The sequence below is a fragment of the Hydractinia symbiolongicarpus genome, chromosome 5 (assembly GCF_029227915.1).
Source record: "Hydractinia symbiolongicarpus strain clone_291-10 chromosome 5, HSymV2.1, whole genome shotgun sequence".
Lineage (NCBI taxonomy): Eukaryota > Metazoa > Cnidaria > Hydrozoa > Anthoathecata > Hydractiniidae > Hydractinia > Hydractinia symbiolongicarpus.
Window position 1 is genome coordinate 24,522,753 of NC_079879.1, and position 21,630 is coordinate 24,544,382.

Genomic DNA, 21,630 nt, shown 5'->3' on the forward strand with positions numbered 1-21,630 from the left:
CTCTCGCAAATTATCAATTCCATCATTCGCAAAATTAAATTCTCACAAATTCATTTTTCAATACCTTGTTAAATATTGACCGTTGTCTACAATTACTTTGTAATTGTATGGTGTACCCGGTTGTTCTGCTTGGTGGGGTTTCCAACGTTAAACGGCTAGAAAAGATTTTTCTTTAAAACGTCTGGTTAATCGACTAACATTCACCCTTTTTTAGTTTAAAAAACAATACCCAAGATTTTAAGCCTAAGTAAACTCCTGATGAGAACACTGTAGAGGATCGTTAGGACAGTTTTCTGACAGTCAAAACTGTAACATTATTGACATGTCTAAGAGAGATATCTAGTGTTTGTTTAGTCTAACATAGAGAAAAAAGCTGAGAAGATCCCTAAAATTGAAAGAAAATAGTTATGCTAAAGGCGTTACAACAATATTTTTACGGTCAGTGTTGCGACAAATGCTGGATTGCATCGCAAACTGCAAATTTATCATAAATTTTATTTACCATAGGATACTATGGAGTTCGTGTGTAAAAAATGTACAGGAAAATTATAGGAACTTTATCATTTTTTTAGGCAACCATCTCAATCGTAAACAAGATAATATTCAAATGCGTCAAGAGTTATGATGAATAAATTGTGTGAATGTAAATTGACGAGTCTGAGGGCCCGCGTATGTCAATCTTGTCAGTTCCATATTTTCTAACCAAATAAAATTGTTACAAAGATAAATCTATATTCCTTTAAAATAAATTACATATTATTCCTTTCAAAATTCATATCACGAAAAATTGGTATTGCTAATGCAGTTTTTAAGTTTATTATGCGTATCAAAAACAACGAAGAATTTTTAGAATTAGGCATTTAGTTGAACAAGGATTCTCTTTCGAAAGCAGGGTCTATCTGTTGCTGCTGCTGCTGCTGTGGTCGTCCATCCGTGTCCGAATATACTGTCACCTAAAAAACAAACAAATGAAGATTATCTTTAATGTAATATCATAAATGTAAGTTGGGCTGGCGGTATTGTTGTACGACACGAGGAAAAGTAGGTGTAAAGTCAAGTCGTTTATAAGGTTTAACCATTTAACTCAAGTACCTTTTTAAAGACACCTCGACCAAAATAATCTGCCACGACTGAGAATCCATCTGAGGATCGCTCGAGCTGAAATAAAAATGAGCACAGTTAAACTTAAACTTCTGAAAGTTTGCACAAACTGAACAAAGTTGAAGAAAACGTGATTAACATCTTCATACATTCGATTCACTTAAGGTATTAAGGGATAAAAACATCTTTAACATTCGCATTTTCTCGTGCTACTAAAGGAACACTTCGTTCGCAGAGGTTTTTGATTATGAAGCAACTTTCAATTCGGGTGACATAAGGTGCAGCTAAAAATTTTGCATAACATTAAGCAAAATATGAACACATCCCTACTTGATGATTAAACTGTTCGTGAAGATCTTTGTTGTGTTCTTGAGCACTGATAATATCCATCACTTTTCTACAAAAAAAAACAAGTTAATAGAAAATTCCAAGTGATACATTTTGTGGTTTACAATTGGATCAAAATTAAAATTTCCCATATAAACTTGATTCTGAAACGCAAGCGATTGACGGACTTTTTGTTTTTACACTAAACTAATAAACGCTATCGACCAACTTACCTGTTTTCTGGTGTACATATCGGACATTCGTTTTCATTCTCAGAATAACTTTCAAAGCAACTAAAAAAACAAAAAAAACAAAGTTTATCCGATTTCAGTTTTCAAAATTTCAACGAAGAATACAGCAGTAACTACAAAACAAAGAATTACATCAACAAAACTGAGGTCGAGAGCTCACGGTGCAGGAAATTAAATCATCAAATAAAATACTAAAATGTAGACGCAAAAAACAAAGCCATCAAAATTCGAAATGACAATGAAAAGGCTACAATAACAATATTATTGCAGAGGCTAATCCTTTAAATTAAGCCTAGGTTTCAGGTTCGGAACGGCGCTTTATTTGAATATAAATATATATGGTTTACATTTTCCTACAGACAAGCATAAGTTGGTCAGGCAATAAAAAATTGAGCCCCTAGAATACAACCACTTTATTAGACGTGTGCTAGATAGGTTATCATGTCATTATTACCTACCTATGATGAAAAGAATCTCCACACAGAAAATGAACAGCTGGTAATTCCAACGGTCTCGAGCATATCATACATTTTGAACTTTGAAAGATTTTTGCACTAGAAAATAAAACTTTTGCATGAACTGTTTTTAAAAAACTGACAAGGATTTATTAAAGAACTCATATATAGTAACCTGATCTCACTCGTTCAATAAACCCTACATTTTGTTGCCTGGTGACACTGCAAATATTACTGTCTGATCTCAAAAAATCATTGTGGTGAAATATCTGTACACCAACAACTACAAACACTTTAAACAGATTCGAATGTACATAAAAACAGATTCGAATGTACATAAACAGGTTCGAACGTACATAAGACAAAACAAGGTACCTTGTTTTTAATTCTTCGATCTGAGTTTTCATCTTTTCGGTATCTTCTCGGTATTTTCGAATCATTCGTTCATCCTGTTCATGCAGTTGAAAAAACAAGTTAACTAAACTACTTTAAAAGACGGAGAACACGTGGTTCCAAAATTTAGCTTGAAATTGCGAAATTTTGTCTGAAAATTGATTTGCGAATTGATATCTCAAGTTTACTGCAAGTAGATTATATGATAGTTAATCTCTTTTAAAAATCTTTTATTCAAGCTAGCTGGTAAGGTTAATATTGATATAATTAGTATTTTTAATATAGACATGAATAAATAAGTTTTAGCCGTTTTTAACTCAGAAACTCGGGGTTTTAAATTTCGTTCCAGAATAACTTTGAATTAGGAGAAAAACAGTTTGCAGGGCTACTGATAATTTTCAGGCATCTTTCACTTACCTTGGCTATTTGCTCATTTTCTTGCTGGAGTCGACGAATAATATAATCCTACGATGATAAAATATTTTCTAAGAGTTAAAATTACAACGTGCTTCAAAATTATCGACTTCATAATTAGTAATCCAAAGTTTATCAGCTAACGGACAGGTTGGGCAAACGGACAGGTTGGGCGGACGGACAGACGCATAATTATTTCACAAACCTTCACAACTCCTAACGTTGCAGTAGAGTTATGAGCAAGTGTTTCGATCACCAGTAGTGGAGACAGGAGGTTATATTTATCAATATCTGTATAATTTGTTAAAGTCAAAACAAAACAAAAAAGAAGTGTTTACTATTTTAAGAGTTAGTACTTTGACCTATAATCGAGAAAGAACAACAACAACGTTTTCCCATTTCAGAAAACTCATCCCTATCCTACTATTTGCATATGAAATCTTTGAAAAAATTACTAATGGGTTAATCCATCTACTTTTATTGAATTACAGGATAAGTATTTCACCATTACAGTTCGCTTCGCAACAAATAAGAAAAGGATACGATTCAACACTTCAATGATGTGACTCTTGCAGTACTCCTCCTTCTTTGCAAAGTAAGATAACGCTTGCGTCCATAAACTTGAATCTTTTGCTCTAGTAAACAAAGCAAAGCACGAAGGCTATTTGAAAGGTTATTACTACCATTTACTTTATTAAACTAGTGGCTGGGATCTGACACTTCACGACTTAGTTTAAAATATTCCACCGAAAGTAAACTTTTTTAACAGCGTTAATAAATTAACTAACGAAACAAGGTTCAAATTGTCCCACCTCATGTAACATATGGTCGAATATTAGCAAATGTAGCACGAAACTAAGTTTTTAGGGACTTTTGGTATCACAGAGCTATATAGCTGCTTAGCTACTGATAACAATAAAACAGCGCTACTTTGAACACTATTAGAATATTGTCTGGTTAGATAATCTAATTCGTTGTGAAGATTCACAAGCCCAAAGTCCTAGTGCCATCAACAGTGTTTTAATTGCTTGTGGAAACGATCTTCGAAGTTTGACCGCCGTTCCTATTACGATACTATTACGATACGAGGTTGTCGCTACTGTGATATAAATATTATGTACCCGTGCTTCTGACAATCTTGAATAATGGCATCGTAGTCATCATGTTCCATGTGATAGCGGAGTATTTGTTGAAATCTAACACAGAAAACAATACAATTACAAGGACTCGTTACCCTCGACATGAACGCCAACATGCGCATTGTATCTCTAGGTGATCAACGAAGAAGTTTGGATGTCAAATTATTTTTATGATTATAAACCTAACATTTGATGCTTTAAAAAGTTGATTGGTGAAGCAAATAGTAACGTTGTTTTCAACTTACGATTTAGTTTTTTCATACAAGAACAATATCCCTCTCTTGAAGTTGTGCATCTGCGCAAGCACCATAGCATGATCTACATCATATTTCGACTGAAAACAAAAACGAATATAAAAACTAAATGTTTCAAAAGCCTAAAATTACTTGGAGAATCAGAAAAATTCAGCTGAAAAGGATTTTAGGAGAAGAAAGTGCTTCTACACTAAAGTTAATATTCTCCGAAATTTTAATTAGAAAAATACCACTGCTGTACAACTTTAGGTGAAAGTGATAAAACACCCAGGTTTGACGACAGTGCAGCCTGTTCCATGGTGTTAAGTCAAACAAGTAAACTGTTTCCTCAATCAAGCTTTCACATTAGAGCTTTATATTTCAAATACAAGAAATATAAAAATTAAAAATAAATCAGATACGTTATGTTACCTCAGTATTCAAAAGTAAATCTAACGCTTTGCTTTCTTCATCTGCTCCTTTCTAAAAAACAGTTTGTATATGTACTTCGACAATATCAAGGTAAAAGCGTGCTGCAGAATTACCTAACACCAACCCCCAACCACAATTCGTAACAGCTTTAGTGAATTACCTTGAAGTCCTTGCTTGCGACAGCTGCAGCTGCATCGTACAAATACAGTTCTAGTAACGTATTGTAGGTAACATTCGAACAATCATTTCGCATCTGTGGAAGATTACAGAAAGAATAACAATAACAGTTATCAAATAACGACACAATCGCATTTGAAAGTTTTCTTACTTTGACCATGTGTTCTAGAAATTCTTTTAATTTTGGTTTTTGATGCACAAAAATATGAATAAAATCATCCGGATGTGAACGCAGTATTTCCCGACGAGGTACAGGATCTTAAAAAACAAGAGAATAAAAAAGTGTTCATGTACAGTCACAAAGAGGAACAACTCTTCAAAATTGTTTAAATATTTCAACAATATACTTTGGATTTCAGGATTTCAGGATTATTATTAAAACTGACAAATACATACTCATAATGATAGTTCCAGAGACAAGTGCGCTCGTGGCGGATAGTTCTAAAAGGTAATTAACAAAAGACGGGAAGTTAACATCCTATTTCATTTAAAGCTTTTGTAACATTTGCAAAATTGCATTTTTCTGAAATATTTTTTCAAGATTTTCTGTACTATTATTCATAAGTCATAGCCAAGAGAAATTCAGGAAAAGTATTTGTCAGGTCCAGTAAAGATTTAATTGTATTAAGAAAGAGAACTTGCGGTAAATTCGAGTCTGGGGCTGTATTCTGTCTAAATGAGAAACTAGTCTGACCTCACTAATTACGTTTATGTAAATTCAATTCGCAGTATAGTACAAAATATACATAATGGAAAAATAAGCACGTTGAATTTTCTATCTTTATCACATTAACAGATTGTTTAAGAAGAGTTAAATCATACATCTACCTGGTTCTGGTGTAACATCTTGTAATTCTAAAAAATAATATAATAACAGCTAGTATATAAAATATCGAAAAAAATTGTACCAAACTTATAAAAACATTTTGTATCCCTAATTTTTATTCGTCGCACGACTAAATAGAAGAGTATCTAAGTAATGCAGTGAACAAACCTCTCTAACTACAATGACTAGGAGAGGTGAAAAGAAATTTGCGGAGTATTCCTTCTCATAAGATAAGCCTCGAAGTAGTTAACAGATATCGTGAAGTAAAATATTCCCTCACTTTCTTTCTTTTTGGTTTCAGTAGGTTGATAGTCTGTACACAGTTGCTTTAAAAGTTCTGTTGTTTCATCTGGAACATTATTCACTAAAGTTTTGCCATACGTCTTCAAGTTTGATTCGGCCTATAATACAAAAAAACATTGCTGCAGTTAGCGAAACACAAGTTTGTAGAAATTATTTTTTTCAAGATTATTTTGATAGACAATAGAAATTCTCATATTATAAAAATCTTCAATACCGCTTTTGTTCTGTTTTTTTGGAAATTTCAGAGATTTATTTACACCGCTGCTAAGTTAGTCTGCAGGCAATGGTTTCGAAGATTTTCCAAGAAAATTTGGTATTAAAAGAATCTTCATCTGTATTAAGTATAAACAAAAAGAGACACCTCCAAAAACGCCAATCTTTTCATATACTTCAACGCTTTTCTGTAATCTTTTATATCTTCCAATTGAATTCTCAAGTACCTAAAAAATGAAATGTTTAATCACAGTTAACGTTATCCGCTTTCCAAGGTTTATTATAAATTCGAGCAAGGTTGTTACGGCAGAGCAACAATAACTAAATTTTACTACAAACTGGCAAGCTTAGGGGCAGCACCAAAGATTGGAGGAAAATTCAACAACTGGACGAATTTCATCTTTATACACTTTTTCATGTTATTTAATTCTTACATTAAGAACATATATGCTTATTGTTAGTAAATTTCATGAATTTGCTGACAAATTGTAACATCATAATTTTTTCAGGAATCAATCTTGAAATCTTGAAAAATGGAATGTATGGAGATTTTTCTCAGACAATACAAAAGCCAATGTAATTTTACGTCCTGCTGATAATATCAGCAGTCTATAAACTGGTGGCAGGTAACACAACAATCGGAGTATAACTCCATGTAAGTATAAATAAAAATCCCCTTTTTATATTCATTACAGGGTTTCATTCCTTCAATCGATAAAGCAGAAGTCCAATCTAAAGTCGTCTGAGATGGTGAAGATTTTTAAAACTAAGCTGAACGAATGATTTCAAATCGACATTGATGTAAACCATAGAGGAAAATTCTTTAGCAAACCGTCTGCAAAACTATTCAAATTTGCTACAAACCAAACTTACCGAGATAAGATAGAAAGAGAAATTACAATTCCATCAGGCATTTAGTAAAAAATCTGATCAAATGAATATTGAAAATAATGGCTGAATGGTGAATACTGAAACTTTGAAACATTGTTACCATCTAAATATTCTGTAAATATGGTAACTTATCACAATGCGATTAAATTAATATTTGTGAAACATGACTGACAAAAGCTAAAGAACATATATATGTAACATTTAATAAAATTCTCTAATCATTATACATCTATCTAAACATAATAAAGTTTATCTTAAAAGTAGATTTAAAAAGAAACAGTTTCTAAAATTCTGGTAAAACCTGTTTTTAATAGCTTTAATTCTCAATAAACCTTCACAAGGTTGTATTGAGAAATACAAACACAAGCTCAGTTCCATAATTTCAATCCTTCCAAACATGATACTGAACGTATTGGACACTATCAATGTCGTCCCAATCAACCTATATTACATTGAACCAGCAATGTTTTATCTCTCAAATCATTCTTACAACAATGCATATCAAACATGGAAAAGCTCAAACACATATCTCTACTGTATATTTTCAAACAAATTTTACATCAGTCATACACTGTCAACAAATGCTTCGTATGAAAAAATTGGCCGCAATAAAACTAGACTGACTTAAAACTGTTGGAGTGCTGCAGTACAACTTACAATATCGATCAGATTTACCCTCCTGGAAAGTCATTCAAATTTGATTAAATTAAACAACTGGACCTATAATTAATGTGTGAAACTGCCTAAGCAGTTGGAGGGAAAGAGTTCATTCATGCTATTATAACTAAATGTTGTACAGAAACCTCGCCGAAGCAAGGGACATTTCCCTGACTTATACTATTAAATTATATTAGAAAAATTTCAACGACCTTGGTCATTTTGAGTTACCATTTTAATTCAACATTTATAAAATTAAAAAATACACATATTTACCAATCATGCTGTTCATATTTTTCAGACAACTCCAAAGCATGTTGAAAATATCCAGCTTGGCGACAAACCTAAACGATTCAGTGTTATATGCATCAATAACTCACTGATTTTCTTCGAACTAACTTTAACACTGGTTAATATTAGCAAGATTTCAGTGTGTAAAAATAAAATGAAGCCATACAAGGCTAGTAAACAACTAACACTCTCATGGGAAGAATAAGGACATTTGTATCAAGCTTGGTCAATCATTTTTGTTGCAAACAGACTATTCTAATACAAAAGTATCTGTAATATTGCATGTAGGAATAACGACTAACCTTAATAGCTGTTTCTACATCAAAATTCAATTCACTGTCAGTCTAAAAAACAATAACAAACCAACATGAGACTTTTTTGTGAAAAAAAATAAAAGAACAGATGTCAAGTTTAATTAGCGCACCCTAAAATCCTATTTCACACAGCTACAATAGCATTTATTAATATATAATAAATTTCGTGTTCATATAAAATTCATTCATAAGTTCATAAAAGGCCAATATTATAAGCATTTTATAGCCCTCTAAAACCGTGTGCGAATGTAACCGTATTTTATTTTGAACTAAATAACTAGAATTGATTTACCTGAATAAAACCATTCAATTTATCAACAGCTTTTAGTTTGGTATAGCAGTTTAAAAGCAGTGTAGTATGGTCTGTATTTGCCAAGCCTTTTTCATGAAGTGCCTAAAGTATGCAAACAAACTCACTTCGATGCCAAATAGGTATGGGATAGCAATAACAATAAAACTAGCAAAAAAAAAAAAGCTAAAAAAGAACATTGTAAAAGGTTGATACAATCAGATGAATACTTTTAAATGCTACCAAAGAACTTTATAAAGAAAATACAAATTTTTACTATCAGTTTTTGTACCACTTTTCCGGGGTTTTTTTCATTCCGATGTTATTTTTTAATATACTCACTTGTAGATATTCTGTAAGATTATGGATTCTCTGTGCATCCAAAAACTACAGATAAAAAAAACACATTAATGATGTATAGGCAAATTTTACATGCATACAAAGCTTACTAAGTTTTCCACGGATAGTTTTAACACAAGCATGAATAGTAGTATAAAATTATAACAACTACTAACATCAACATAAAAAACACTGAAGATATTAAATGTTTTAAGGTTTTTTGGGAAGCAAAAACAAGTTTTACAATAAATCAATACCATCCTTTTAGCTTTATACCTTTCGAATCACATAAGAGGGTTCCAAGTGACCAATAGTACGTATGTATTGTTGAATGGCGCCATCATGATTGCCTTTACTATACAAAAAATTGCCAATATAGTATTCATATATTACACTAGGGTAGCTACAATAAATTCTTTTAAGTGGTTTTAGTTAAGATCTCCAGAGGAAATTTAGAAAATTAATGTTTTTAAAATTTAATTGTTTTTTTTATTTCCAAAATTGAAACAAAAAGCTGGAGCCATAAAAACCACACAAGACATAACAGAATCTACCTGTACAAATGATCGCCATACTGTCGAAATATTTCAATCAAGCCATCTGAATAATGCTGACTTTTTGCTAAGCTATAACGAAAAATATCAGATCAAATACATCAAACTTTTATAGAAAATTTATTATCAACTATATATATAACCCTGTTTTAATTTTTTTAGACGTTAAATTGTGCATAGGCCATAATGTTTAGAAGACAAAACTGTACACTTATAGTAAATATCAAAATAAGCAGGTTTATTGCGATCAACATCAGGCTTAACGATGGAATGGTAGAAATGTAGAAAAACCTCTCGAAATGTTGTCTACATTGTGTTCTAATAAACTTTGAAATACAATGAACACTGAACATGCAAACTAAAAATTGTATGACGCCATCAGTAACAGATAAAAATTATTAAATCTGATCTCTAAAATACAGATAAGTATGTTATAGTTTTTACTACATCTAAAAAGATAATTATCAAAGAAAGGATAGGGAAAATATGCGATCGTCTAAAAACAAAAAAGCTGTTCCTTGATGTGTATAATTATGTTTGTGTATAATAATATATATATATACTAGTCGTTAGCCCGTAGTCCTTTTTATACCGCATTGCGTGCTTCTCGCTATTGCGTAGCTAAGCTACCACTTTGCATGACAGACAGACAGACAGACAGACAGACAGACAGACAGACAGACAGACAGACAGACAGACAGACAGACAGACAGACAGACAGACAGACAGACAGACAGACAGACAGACAGACAGACAGACAGACAGACAGACAGACAGACAGACAGACAGACAGACAGACAGACAGACAGACAGACAGACAGACAGACAGACAGACAGACAGACAGACAGACAGACGTATACAGGTATTATAATATAGATTTTTAATTTTCTGCATTTAAAAATGCCTATAAATGTCTATAAAAAGTTAGAGTCAATAAACTTTATTACTACAAAACAAGGATCCAAAAAGTTACAACCTATAAAAGTCGAAGTAATAAAGAGAGATAGGATTAAATTTTGCTTCTTAATTTTGCGTAGGTCGGATGCAAAATATTATTTATTTGGGTAAGTATTTTCTCAGAGTTCTAATGAATTACGAATCTGATAATCTGATGATTTTTTATCATACACACAATACAAAACGTATAATATTAATACCGTGAAAGATTTCGTATCGAACCAAATAACTTAAGATTTTCAGTCCACTATGAACACTCAAATGCATGCATGTGGTGATCCTTATCATTTCTCCCTCCACGCACAAGTATTTCATTTGAGATTGTACCCAACTTTTGGCAGTGTGTATGCTCAGGATAGCATAGTTTCCATGTTTCACCCATGCAAACATTCAATGCAATTTTAATAAGAACTTAAATGCAGTTACTTACTTTATAGCCATGTCATACATGTTCTTACGAAACAGCGTTTCTAACTTAGTTTGCGTGTCCTTTTCCTCTAATTGAAAAATCTAAAAGCAATACTTTTAAATTACATAAGAAAATATTTTTAAATGCATTTCTAAAAATGCTCGCAATAAATTACCTTTCCGTCCACAGTCACCACATGTAATAAACCCCACTCTCCCAAAACTGCCATGATATCAGGAAACGGACCAGAGTAAGCTTAATAGAAAACATTTTTTTCTTTTTCAACTAATAAAAAAGAAACTAATAATAATAATGAAAAAAATCCTAAAAATCTTGTTTTTTAGAGGAAAAACACGAATGGTTCTGTTTAAAAAATACAAATTAAAGTTCTACCTATGAACTTGTTATCAACATCGTAAATCGACAAAATGTTCATCCCTAAACCAGTTCTACAAAAGTTAACGAAATAAGTTTTAAGTGCTAAACAATTTAAACCAAGAAACCTCTTGTACAAATTTTTTTACCCAGCACTTCTTGGAAGTTGTTTCATCTCTTTGCTGACCACTATGAGATAACCACGAAACCAGCCAACCATCTTTTTATCACCTGTAGTAAAAAAAACACTTCTCATATTGTAGGGAACAATGCAAAACATGATATAATATAATCATATGCTTTTTATATAAAAAACTATTTATGAAATACTGTTATAATGCAATTTTGTCTTTATACTACAGGAAATTTGTGGAAACAAAGCTCAAATATAATTGATAACTAAGCTCTGTGAAGAAATAGCACGTGATTACATAAACATCACTGAATTACAGTTTTTAGTACTTCTTAGGCATAGAAATTGAAAATAGCAGTGCAATTTACCCCTTGATTTTCACAAACTTAAAACAAGCTGCAATATAGGTTTCCTTTGACATTGATTTTTTTGCTATGAAAATATATACTAGTCTGTAAAATACTCAAAAATATTATTATGAGATGGGTACGAGGCACATTCTCGACTTTATCTGTACCAGATTTTAAGATTTTATCCCTACTAGCCAATCTTTTACTGTGACTTTATTGGGGAACTGTATATTGAGAAGATTCAGATTATAACAATGCCATGTTTTAACAATTTTAAATTGTGTGATTTTATTTACACCTGACTATGAAATAAAGGTTGCAAAATACTGTTGGCCTTTATTTACACCACAATGTTGACCATATAAATTATCTACACTGTTTTTAACTTTTCTTTCATTTTTCACATTTCAAGCCGTCAATATCCTTCTCTCCATACAAGTCTATACACTAAAGAACGTCCATAGACAACAATAACAAAATTCATATAAAAATATGTTTTGAAAAGGGTTAATATCCTTTTGTTATTTGATTTCTTACCTTCAAATGCAAGACATGGACCTCGACTTTCGGGATGATAAAAGTATAATGCCTAAAAATATTGATTCTTCATTTGATAAAATAAATTTCTAACAATAAGTAGTAGTCATCATACAGTCTCGAGAAAAATATCAGAAATATTTTTTTAAGTTTTTTAAGAGAAGTAAGTGCGTAAGTAGGGAAATGTTGTTTATATTATTAACTTAATATTTTTTTGATCATTTTTCACTTAATCATTTATACCAAAGGAAACATTTTTATTTGGTCAATTCATTAATTTATAATCTTGGAAATATATGATAAGAGAAAAGGTGAATGTTGTTTCGGCAAGTGAGGTACTTTGACCTTTATTTAATATTTTACTGGCTGTGCTTTTTATCTGCTTTCATAGCTAAACTTTTAGATTGAATTGTTTTTGTGTAAAAACACACCAAATTAGAAAACTTTGATATTTAAGGACAATACAGACTACACTAATAAAATACATGAGCATTCATTTTGTTTCTTTTGAAACATTGATTGTTGACAATGTTAACCGCCGAGTTATGCAGCTTAAAGTAAGAAAAATAGAAATCCTCAAAGAGTTCAATGTTTTTGTAAATATAAAGAACTTGTGGTAGTTTAAGCATTTGTTGTTTTTTTTCTCTTACTACCAAGACCCATTAAAATTGTACGTGGTCATATTTTACATGTAAAATATATTATATATTACAGTCTAAAAGATATTAGCCTAACGTTGACAGAAAAAGGTAAGTTACGTTTTACTCCATGTAAGATAAAAAAAATACATCATTTAATCCAAGCAAGATAAAAAGGTTACCTACATCATAGTTCGCAATCACAAATTGATTTTCTTGAGAAACATCACTAATTGCAGAACAATTTAAGCCTGTACCAAATTCATCCAACAATTCCTTAAAAAAACACTTTTTATTGTAATTTTGTTAGACTGCTTACTCGCAGAAAAAAAATCTTCTAGTAATGCAGCAACAAGTTAACTGGAAAACTTTTCTTGTAGAACAACTATGAAGCAACTACGAAGAAGTTTTAAAGAAATCAGCAATAAAGGAAACGAGTAGTATAAGATTTCAATCTGCAAAATGAAGTGCAGAAATATACCTTGTGATCTTTAGCAGTTAGGTTGAAAGACATTACTGTTTCTGTTGTAGTGACAAAAAGAATGATCTTGCTTCCCAACTGCTTATATGCTAGACCTAGAAATAATATACTTTACAGGTCATACTACTGTGTAGATACATAATGAAATACTTTAATATAGATTCTTCAAAGCAAAAATTAACCACCATATTTAATTTTACAATTCCTTGTATTACTTAATTTTAATTGCTTTGACTTGGTAGGCCTTTAATATTATAGTAATTAGTGGGAATGTAGTAGTAAAGTTTACATAGGCAAAACTCAAGTACTAATTTGTAATTCCTGACAGAAACAAAAAAAACCAAACCTTTGAATAAATATATGTAAAAAAAATTATTTTTATACCATGGCCTGAAATCCAACACTATTATGGAAATTATGGAATCTAAATTTTTTAGTGATATTATTTTACTTATGTTCAAAACAAATGACATATAAATAATACACATACAATACAAAATAATATAATCCAAAAAAAGTTTATTAGAAACACCCAATACTTATTCAAGTCTTTTAATGAAAAAAACCTCACAGGATAGAATGCACATCTTTAACACAACTACATACACGATCCTGACTGAAAGATCGTTTTTTTTCTTTTTGTGTTGAATGCAATCTAATCTATTACATTTTTGCAATCACATTAAGCATATGAATTGATTTGCTTCTGGTAATAGAACAGTATGAAAGGTTTTTTTAGGTGTTATTAACATGTATTTCACAACCTACTGCCCAGGATTTAATTAATAAATGTTGTTGAAAATATTAAAAATGTTTAAATTAATTAATAATATTCTTCTTTTTCTATTTTCTCTATGCACATGAAAAGGTTTTTGTCATTATAACTTTTGCGTGATCATGAATTATGCGAGTCTCACCCCTAAGTAGGACTCAGGGATTTAGGTCTGATTTTAAGCAACATATTCACAGTATTCAGCTAAAAAAATTTACATCTACATGCACTAACATAACCCTTATTATTAAGTAATACCTGTGATTGGATATTTGTCTTCATGAATTGTTCTCTGTTTACTATGTCTATGTATAAAATAAAACAACTTTATTAGGTCCTAAAAGCACAAGGTGACTGCAAGCCATAAACCTGAATCTACCTATGCTTAGGTGATAAAACTTTGCATCTTGTTAAAATAGATTACAGGTCAAAAAATAATCATGGGGATCAAAAAATGACCTTGTCCAAAGTGAGCCAAATTTGCAATAAACTCAAAGTTCTCAAGCATTACTAACGACATTATCTTAATTGTTGTTATACTGAATAGGAAAAGATTGATTTAGTATGAAGAAATAGATTTTAATGGATTTTATTGACGTTTATAGGATCAAAAATGACAACATATTTGTATGAAAGTTTTTTATTTCAACAATTAAAGGAAAAAGATCTGTATTACCCGAAATACTGATGTTAATGTCATTAAACTAATTTCTCAATTTATTAGAGGAGCTAATTATATTTACATTAAATACAGGACTTATAGCCCTCTGTTATGCAAGTTTTAAAGAAATAAGATTTTAATAATACCTAAAACCCATTTTTGATTTAGGAACCCTTATTTCACATTTCTGGACTACACTCATTTATCATGTCAGCACTTTTCAAAATTTTCAAAAAAGTATACCCTTCTGAAAAATGTAAAGTATAAAAACTTTCTAAAAAATATTGTTTTTAATACAAGCCCCAATAAAAGTCAGGAAAAGTCACAAAATTTCAGAACTTAATTACATGCCAAACGCAAGTTATGTCCAAGCCAAACAAGCTGCGGGTACCGGGCACTTTATACCACCTCACTCACTCCTGGTGCTAATAGGGTTAAGCCATAATCTGACTTAAAATTTTATTATGAATTTTAACAAAATATGTAGTACAGGTTTTTAATTCACTTTTTATAGGGAATGTAACTAAATCAAACAAATGAAATGAAATTACTGTGAATCAAATAAAAAAATTATAAAGAACTATACCGAGCATTTGTAACATCTCCTTTTATAATTATAACTGTACCATCCTCAAAACCAATCGCCATTTGACTCAAATTTTCATGAACAGCAATGCATGACACCTATTATCAAAAATATTGAAATTGCATTACCTAGTTGTGACAAAAATATTTACAAATTGAAGTAGAGCTACTTTGTGCTAACATATACTGCATAGCAATAAGCAGAATTTTATTTGTAGTTACCCAGAACTGGAAGCGGCAATATGTCAGCAATGCAAAAAAAATCCAAAGTATGTTATCCAGATAGTATGTAGTAGTATTCACCATTACATGTATGTATTTGTAACACACTACTAATTACTAAAATTATCACCCATGTACGTTATTATAGATAGTGATAACAATCCTTAATATTAATTGTACTGTTATCGTTTCCTTTACAAAATAAAATATAAAACGTACTTTATTTAAGGTTTCAATACAACTTCATTGCAATGTTTTAAATCAAAATCTGTGTTACAGTTAATTTTAAAGACCTATTATTTTAAAGACATCTATTTAAGTTAGATATAAATAAAATTTTACAAGGATATTTGCAAACATACATGTTGCAGAATTCAACGTTTTTTGGATATTTTACTAGAATTATTACGAATATCTCACCTGGACAGCTTTGTTTCCCACAAGTGCACGAAACATCCTTACACACATTGCATTTCCTACTTTATCCAACTAAAAATACCAGAAAAGCTTGAGTCCTGACTATTTAAAACTCCGCCTACAGTCATCAGGCCTATCAATAAGGGGAGAGAAATTGCTCTTGCTCATGCAAAGGCTCGCCTAATTCTGAGAAATGAGAAACTAGCTGAGCCATGAATTGCCTCACCAATTCCAAAAAAAGTTTTTCTTGCTGAGCAATATCAATTCATCTCACATGGAAATTAATGTTCTCTTTCTTATTATTTACAGTAAAAAAGACCAAAATATATAAAAAAGATAAAATAAAATAAATAAAAATACTAAATAAAATATGCGTTTATAATCTTATTCTATTTACTCAGATTGCTCGCCCAGTTTAAATTATTGTAACCTTGGGGGAGGGAATTATTGCTCTGGTGTTATTTTCTTATTGATAGGCCTGAGTCATAATAAAAAAATCTCTATTGAAAAATCTTCCGTAGTTGCTAATAATATGAAAAACTGAAGTCTTTTATTTTTGTTCCTATCAAAATTCAACACTGAGGAAATTCATAATCAAGGGTACCTTATCAAAATTCCATACTTTCACCATGGGGTTAATGCCTTCTTCATCTTGCTAAAAAAAAGTTAAAAAACATGACACCTGACCTGAGCTTTGTTGTTGAAAAGTATGCAAAGTTAAAAACCATTATGTCAATCCCCTTAAGGTACTTAAGGTAATTGTTACACACAATACTTAATAGTAATGTCTTAATTGTTAATAGTAGACATTGCACTTCAGACATTTTGCTTACCGAATTTATAATGGAACAGTTCTAAAACGATAATAATGGTATGCTTAAAAACTAGACAACTCATTGTCTTTATAACCGAATTGGACTTGAGGAAGTACTGATTTGGTAGTGTTATTGTCATAGTCAATGTCTTTTAGTTTTCGACTTCTAAAGGTGCACCTTGAGTTGAAGCAGAGGTCAGATATATATGATCTTATTGAATAACCTGTTTATAACGGTTATTTATTTGCGGTATATAAATAACAATTTACAATGTTATCAAGTTTTTAACAAGGTTTTCAAAAAATATATCCATTTACTCTAAAATTTTAAATTAAACACTGCTTCATTTGTCTACATAAGAAATATTACCTACCCCAACTGAAACAAGGATGCTGTGTTGCTTTAATTGAAATAAATGAGACACATTTAGCTCATATATTTTGAATGATGTTAAACGAAGATCACGGTTAAGACAATGCAATACTCCATTGCTATGTATGACTGAGTTAAGGATATTTAGGTAAGAAATGACAAGGCCACTTAAAGAATTTTAGAATGATTAAATTTTTCCATCATTAACGAATTTCGCCTTAAATATTTTAACTGTGTTTGGCAAAGCCTTACTATTGTCACATTTTGCCTTGAAAGAATTAAAATGTGATAGCACAATACCTGAATACTTCTATAAACGTAATACATGTTAAAACTATCCAATTGATTTGAATCACATTTAGGCGAATCAAAAGATGGCACTTGTGTAATGGAACACTTGCATAAAGCGGAATATAAGAATATAATCAGCATGGGCTGCCCACAGCATGGGCAGTGAAGCAGAAAGATCTTGACCGTTTAGAAAGGAATGATATGAGAATGGTTAGGTGGATGTGTAATGCCAGTCTGAGAGAAAGAAAGAGTTCAGATGAGCTAAGAAGCAGGCTAAGTCTCTGTAGAATTAAAGATGTTATCCAGATAAGAAGATTGAATTGGCTGGGGCACTTGGAAAGAATGGAGGAGGATAATTGGGTAAGAAAGTGTAGAGACTTGATAGTTCCTGGGGCAAAGCCCAGAGGCAGACCGAGAAAGACTTGGCAGGAGGTTATAAGGACTTGATAGAGAGGAAGTTGAGTTTAGATCTAACACAGTCTAGATCAGATTGGAAGAGGGTCATTAATATACCCCGTCCAACCCATGCTAGCATGGAAAACGGACGTTAAGCCGAGAATGATGATGATGATGATGATGATGTACTAATCATATTCTACAGCTGGTCTACTGTGCATATTTCGTAGCTACATACAAAATCAAATCACCCTAGATCAGAATCAAAAAAAGTCAAATACACTGTCGCATGAAAAATGGACTTGAAATTAAGAATAATGAACAAACATTAGCAATGTTTGTTGATAAAACAAAACTATGCTACCACTGGTACATAACAGTTAAAAACATATATAGAAAAGATATCTCCAAAAAGAATTTGTCCTCTTCCACTTGCAGAAGCATTTACTAATAGTCCCTAAAAGAGGAATAAACAAAGAACATCACTGGTAGTCTGAAGTATATACATCACATATCACGAAGTTGTTAACAACGGCAGAGTTAAAAGGCCTGTATATTGAATCTTAACTAAAATTGAACAAAGCAAGAAAATTAATTATTTACTTTTAATTGGCCAAAGCTTTCTTCTGTACTTGGGTCTTTTAACAGCTCTCTTTCAAAGAAGTTGAACTTTCGCCACTACAAAATTAAAATAAATTTTCATTTGACTTTAAAACAACACAAGTATACACTTAAAACAAATGCATGTGTTGAAAAATATGATATGCAACAATGTACCAATATAACGTAAAACAAAACAACAATTTACAAATGTTTTTAGTGTCATACACCTATTTTTAAGTATTAGAAATATGTGTGTATTTAAAGAAAAAAATGTGTCAATAGTTAATAACTGAAACATCTAAACAAATCAAATAATTCTGACATTATATACTACTAGTAGATAAAGCTTGTGGAGAAATCTACTTTAGGCAGAAGGACAATGAAAAAATTGGTTGATTTAGAGTTTTTTATAAACGGTTCCAAAGATATTGGGGTTTAAAATTTTTTATGACGTCATCAACCGGTTTAAGGGATGTGTATTTAAACTTTATCAATGCATAGATATTATTGATTAACATAATTTTTTTTGCTAAAATAACACTCTTTAGCTCGTCCCAGGCCTCCAAATTTGATCTGCATGTTGGTTTGCCATCAAATTTTGTCAGTAAACATATAGGGCCTATACAAGCTTGATAAAGTTTTGAATGCACATCCTTAACACGCCTAAAATTACTAAGAAGAGAAAATGTCAAAATATGCTATTGCATAAATATGATATTATAATTTATGCAACATAATAAATTTGAAATTCTTGAAATGTGAATACTTTGAGATAAAAAAAACTTTTTAAAAACTTTAAAAAGTTAATCAACTTTTTAAGCTTTATGATATAAGCCCAACATCGTTTTATACCTTGAGTTCTCTTTAACACTTTAGACATAAGTTTTTAGTCTACATCAAAGGAAAATAAACACATCCACTTTGCCTGTTACAGGCACACAGACACACACTCTGTATTATTATAAGAGAATATGTCAAACTATGTATGGAATAAAAAGTACATTGCAACTTGTATGGTGTTGTTTAATTTGTATTTTATTTTGGTTTGGGAATAACTGCAGTATATATAATATAAAAGGCTTATAGATTAGAATGATAAATTATTTGATCTAGTAACACTTAAATTCAATTTGTTAAAAATGGTCAATTGGTATCACTTGATGAATTCTCCTCATTCCACAACGACAAAAAAAGATCCGGGTAATTGGGAAAATAATGAATGCTTAAATGAAAAGCAGCTCTATAAACAAAGTCTGCCATGACTAGAGTTCTTTTTACACCTGTTTAGCTGTTAAAAAACAGTAAACCTTAGTCACCTGTGCTTACTGTGGTACTGAAGAAAAGGAATCACAAAACTAAATTAATTTTTTTTTCTGTGTCTTGTAAAACTGCTTTAACTTGGGGACCATTAACATGTTTGGTTCCCTTACTGGTTTCTTGTCAAAGGGTTGCTGGGTTTTGTCAGGACCACTAAAAAATGGATGAGTTGCAAATGCTTACAAAGTTCTGTAGGTGGGCATGCATGAAACCAGCAAAAAAGAAAGACCACATGAGGCAACTTAGCTTGCCATTTTAATTTATATAGAGATTTTAAGGAATAAAATATCACTGGAATGACTATAGAATTGGTTTTATCATCTCTTTTAAGAACAAGTTTTCATTACTTCAGTGAATGGCCTTTCTTATTTGATTGTTGTGGTCTGTTTTTGTATATTTTAATCTTCTACGCCTTGCCATTGTTCACATAAGATCACAACACTAAACATGTTGCAACTCAACGATAGGGTGTTTTTATAAAAAACACAATCAGTAATTTTTTTGCAACTTGGAAATTCTTTTAACTCTTTTATTGGTGACAAATGATGCAAACTGGCCATAAGGTGGTAGTAAAGTATGTAAAAATAGCTGAAAATTCAAGATTTATTTTGTTATTTTATGAAAGGTATTTAAGGGGGTAGCTAAATAGTGCATAAATGTTTTTGTTTTTATTTGTGGGCTTTTTAGTAGGTAGCTTCAAGCTAGTTTTTGACTTGGTTGTGATAACTTGGTTGTCCTTTTCAAAGCACGAAGTCATAAAAATATGCACTGATTATGATTTACTTCATATCTCAACTCAAAAGCCAAAGGTTGTCAAATAAAAATATTAAAAATGTGTTCACCTGACTGAACGCCATTGCATTTTTGTTCCATGTAGAAGGGTCTCGGACCTCGGACATGCAAAACAGGTATGGGGGGCCATGCACACGGAATCAAAATTTCGATCCGAGGGAGGAAAGAAACGAAGATACAAATTTAATAACCTCTCGGAAAAGAGGAAGCTTGATTTGTAATAATTTCCAAGAATTTTTGCGCAGATAAATTTGCGCGAATACGAATAAAATTCGCGAAAATTAACTTTTTGCGAAAATTAATCAACTTATTTTTTAGAAATAGGATGCGAACTAAACTAATGTTATCCGCAATTAATATCGAGCGATTTCACTGGAGTAAAAAATGTGAAGTCATTTCACTCGGCTGTTGTTTTTCGACAACTACAGTGCACTCTCCATAACTCGAACTCCCACGGGGAATCAGAAATCGTTCGAGTTATTGAGCGGTTCGGGTAATGGAGAGTAAATTTATCCTTTATACATAAGCCCCCTTGAAAGAAAACGATGTATTTGAGTAATTATCTACCTTACGGGTAAGAAGTAAGTCGTAAACAGTTTATTTCAGTTGACTAAATCTATTCTGTAATTAATCCAATCCGTAAATACAGTTTGTTTACTGGTCAAATTGATATAATGTTTAATATTATCATTCAAATCCTTGAGAGACTTCATCATTTGTTTTCCCAATTCGGAGAAAAGGCTGAAATCTTCGAGAATACTAATAGCTTTCAAGACTTTTTCTGTCGTTGGTTTAGTAATCTTGCTCTCATCCTGGTCTTTGTTCTCTGCGTCATCTTCTCACGTCTTCAGCTTGAGCACCGGAGAATTCTGATTTGATTTCAGCAATGATATCAGCATTTGATAGT

The 21,630-nt window shown here is 31.3% G+C and overlaps 1 protein-coding gene across 1 annotated transcript; it reads right to left on the reverse strand.

Annotated features, from left to right (window-relative positions):
* Positions 1 to 670: 670 nt before the first annotated feature.
* Positions 671 to 20,871, reverse strand: LOC130645567 (vacuolar protein sorting-associated protein 11 homolog). Its single transcript, XM_057451596.1, has 39 exons — positions 20,774 to 20,871; positions 18,615 to 18,689; positions 18,414 to 18,468; positions 17,326 to 17,444; positions 16,742 to 16,792; positions 16,141 to 16,209; positions 15,500 to 15,597; positions 14,511 to 14,557; positions 13,481 to 13,575; positions 13,186 to 13,275; positions 12,362 to 12,413; positions 11,491 to 11,572; positions 11,360 to 11,415; positions 11,142 to 11,221; positions 10,988 to 11,067; positions 9,600 to 9,671; positions 9,322 to 9,400; positions 9,049 to 9,093; positions 8,710 to 8,811; positions 8,406 to 8,447; positions 8,089 to 8,156; positions 6,413 to 6,491; positions 6,029 to 6,149; positions 5,751 to 5,777; positions 5,319 to 5,363; positions 5,074 to 5,180; positions 4,906 to 4,998; positions 4,746 to 4,796; positions 4,326 to 4,414; positions 4,063 to 4,137; positions 3,485 to 3,576; positions 3,147 to 3,232; positions 2,945 to 2,992; positions 2,510 to 2,583; positions 2,138 to 2,233; positions 1,662 to 1,721; positions 1,432 to 1,498; positions 1,093 to 1,158; positions 671 to 953 (listed from the first exon to the last, which is right to left on the reverse strand). Exons 1-39 carry the CDS (start codon positions 20,828 to 20,830, stop codon positions 861 to 863), a joined length of 2,883 nt encoding a protein of 960 aa, XP_057307579.1. The 5' UTR covers positions 20,831 to 20,871; the 3' UTR covers positions 671 to 860.
* Between the last annotated feature and the right edge of the window lie 759 nt (positions 20,872 to 21,630).

Coding starts and splice junctions, on each gene's coding strand:
- LOC130645567 (XM_057451596.1), bottom strand. CDS start 20,830: ATGTCCGAGGTCCGAGACCCTTCTACATGGAACAAAAATGCAATGGCG. Junction 11,573..12,361: donor TCCATGTCTTGCATTTGAAG/GTAAGAAATCAA, acceptor TTTTTACTACAG/GTGATAAAAAGATGGTTGGC. Junction 2,234..2,509: donor ATCGAAGAATTAAAAACAAG/GTACCTTGTTTT, acceptor TTTATTTTCTAG/TGCAAAAATCTTTCAAAGTT.